The 3109-nt window shown below is 38.3% G+C and overlaps 1 protein-coding gene across 1 annotated transcript in view; it reads right to left on the bottom strand.

Moving 5' to 3' along the window:
* Positions 1 to 2579: 2579 nt before the first annotated feature.
* LOC131679437 (matrix metalloproteinase-C-like) overlaps positions 2580 to 3109 on the bottom strand; it is a 1651-nt gene continuing 1121 nt past the window's right edge. Inside the window, exon 3 of the mRNA XM_058960167.1 lies at positions 2580 to 2617. Coding sequence (XP_058816150.1) covers positions 2580 to 2617 — 38 coding nt within the window. The remainder of the gene's footprint in view (positions 2618 to 3109) is intronic.

Genomic DNA, 3109 nt, shown 5'->3' with positions numbered 1-3109 from the left:
AGCGGCGCACCGCCGAAAAATCGTGTGGCGTCGGTGTATGTTACAAAGTACCGACGGCGACGCACATAGCTACTCCGAGATTGAACATGACAAGCGAAATTGCACACAGAATCAACGAATGGGTCCTGGGAGTAGCTATCCATCCTCAATGTGCACGTTTCGAGAGTTCTAACTTTTACATGCCAATAACGACGTAGTTTACGTCCCTACAGTCATCGGGGAAGGAAAGGAATGTTAGTGCAACAAACGTTGATATGGAGACCGTGTATCTCCCCGTTTGACTCGAGAAAGCGTCTTTGATAGTAGGATGCGGTAAAGAGTTACACAAATCGGGATTCACCTTGATAATTGAAATGATCTATGCAACTCTCAGAAGTGTTATCATGTGTTCACTGCTCTGGGCAGCCGGCGGCCGAGAATTTATGATAAATTTATCATTTGTTGAATTAATTTGTGAATGCTCGGTTTGTAAAAATAAGAAACTTGACATAAGCAACAAACTCCGGATAGCATTGGGAGTGCTGCCCATGTTTAATTGAATCAAACGGCATGTGAACGAATTTATAATTCCTTGTCTTTTTATTATTCCGACGAAACACGACATTCCAAGAAAACACACAATATAAAGAAAAGCGATTACCTTCACTGTTTCGAGCCATTTATCGAAATAAATATGCTGATATCTATGAAATTAAAGATTCCGCAATGCAAGTGTTATTTATTTTGAATTAACTTTACTATTACTATTATAAGTAATGATGATTATCTATTCATTTTGCGCTTGGTTGTTGTTGTTTATTAACGACACTTTACACCAAGAAGTGGTGCATTCGTATCGAAAGAAAAATATTTTACCTGGAAATTTTTTCAATACAGTTGTCAGTTATCAGTTACAATTCAAAGTACAAAGTTACAATATTTTTAAACAAGTTAGTTTCCCTGAGGAATTTTATCATACTCACCTCATTTTTGCTGTCGTTGCGCAGCCGTTTCTTAACCGATTTACACCAATCATTCACTGTTCACCACTAGAGAAACACTTCACTCGTGCATTCGTCGAAAAATAAACCGCGGTTATCGCGAAAAACACCAAAAAACAATGTGTGAAATTCGAATGCGCGTTATATGTACCATACGGAACCTTTACCATCCTAATATAAGCAAATATTCTTCAAATTAATAATTTGCAAACCGAAGGTTCTTGCAAAAACTTCAAGAAAATCAATGAATGAACAAAAACTTCAAAAAAATCAATGAAACCTGCCACTAAGCAAAAGTGACGCCAATATTTTCATTTATCGTATATAAGGACATTTATGAATATTCAACATTCACCGAAAAGTTGATGAAAGAGATCGCCTTGCTTCAAAAAATTCGCGCATGGTGTTCATTAATTATGCTGCATTTTCAATGTAGCTGTGGTTGTGTCTTGTACACAACCCTTTAATTTTTTTTGCTTAGCTTGTAAAGTTTCCATACACTATAAATAATAACAGAGAACAATTCCTTTCAATGAGTTTGGAATTAAAACTTTGTGGTGTTCGTTGAAGCTCATATATTGGACTCCCTGGACCCGTTTTTGTCTACGGCACTGGTTGAGTATTATAAGTTTATTAAATTAATTTAAAATTCTAGAATGCAAAATCCTTAATTCCAGATTACTGAATATCCATGCTTATTTCCTGTTGCTCCAGAAAGTCACATATATTGCAACGGTACTGTATATTCGACAAGCACATGTACAAGTCGTTGGTCTGAACTACCGCAGAAATGCTTACTCGGTTTTATTTCAGAGTCTATTAGCTAGAAGTCTGGATCGCAACGACATAAGAAGCTTAAACGACAATTCCCTGAGAAATATGCTCACATGCAAGTGAATGACCTGTATCATTTGAATCGCGGTTTCTGAACCAACAAAATGAATTGTGAATCTGAAATAATGCAATAGTAATCAGATACATGTGTATCATCCATATATATTTAATTGTTCCTCTCAACAAATCTTATAAATATGAAATGGCAAGCACCTCTGGCATTTTTGTCATCATGTTTCTTCTCCCGAAGATTCTATGAACTGAAAAAAATAAACGACTGCAGCAACACGGAAAATATTCTGGCGAAAACTTCTTTCCGCTCTCTACCAACCGTTTGATGCGAAAAACGGCATCGTGACCGGTCGCAATCGAAACCCACATATTTTCTTTCATCCACGTTTCCGAGTCAGTCCTTATCGCCAATCGTAGAGGCAATAAAAATCTCCGAAAAACACACAGATTAATTATTTGATAAAATAATATTTTCTCCGGTTTCTTCGGTTCGCAGCAATCATGCTTCCCACTCGGAACGCAAAGGTTTCACTCCAGACACAACCTATTAGAGACGAGAGCACCAGAGGCGGAAGCCTTGACAGGGTGTGTGTGTGTGATAGTGGGTGGTACCATTTCCGCCACCAGCGGCCCGTCTCAGTGGTACAGGATGGGAAGTGTTGGGAAATGAACGATTTATGAAATATTCATTCGTTCGGTGCTTCTTTTTCTATCGTCTGCTGTGGGAGAAGAAGCAACTCAACAGCAAAGCTTTTATGGCTCGTTGGAGGTGTTGCTAAGTACCTGCTGGTCTTGATTGGGGAGGAAAAGCGAAGAGAGAGGTTCTGATGTCGATGCTAGATAAAGGAAAAATGGTTTATTTTGTATTCACAGGCTTCTTATCAGGTGTTGAAACGGATTGAAGGCTAAGCGTAATGAATTAATGCGAAGAAATAGAAAGCAAAACGAGGCCATGGTATGAAGATGAATAAAATTGGTCAAGCAGTTCATCAAGATTATTCAAACGATTTTACACCCAGGATATTCGGTGAACCCCATAAACAGGTCAAATACAAACTTATAGAAATATGCTAGCAAACCTTTGGATTGTCAGCAAATTGTCAGTGATTTGATGGCAAGATTCCTTGAATTCTTCCAGCCCTTTCCAGATTATGAAGTGAACAGCATCCCCAAGCACAAAGTCAGGAAAATCTTCTCAAACAACAATCGCGTGCACAAAATAAGAAAACTCCAGCCAAAGTTTAACCTCTATGAGCGCCCTTCCGCCGAACATGTCGTAAAAC

This window comes from Topomyia yanbarensis, chromosome 2 (assembly GCF_030247195.1).
Source record: "Topomyia yanbarensis strain Yona2022 chromosome 2, ASM3024719v1, whole genome shotgun sequence".
NCBI lineage: Eukaryota > Metazoa > Arthropoda > Insecta > Diptera > Culicidae > Topomyia > Topomyia yanbarensis.
Note: the sequence above shows the minus strand (reverse complement) of the source record. Positions and strands in the feature narration are given on the sequence as shown.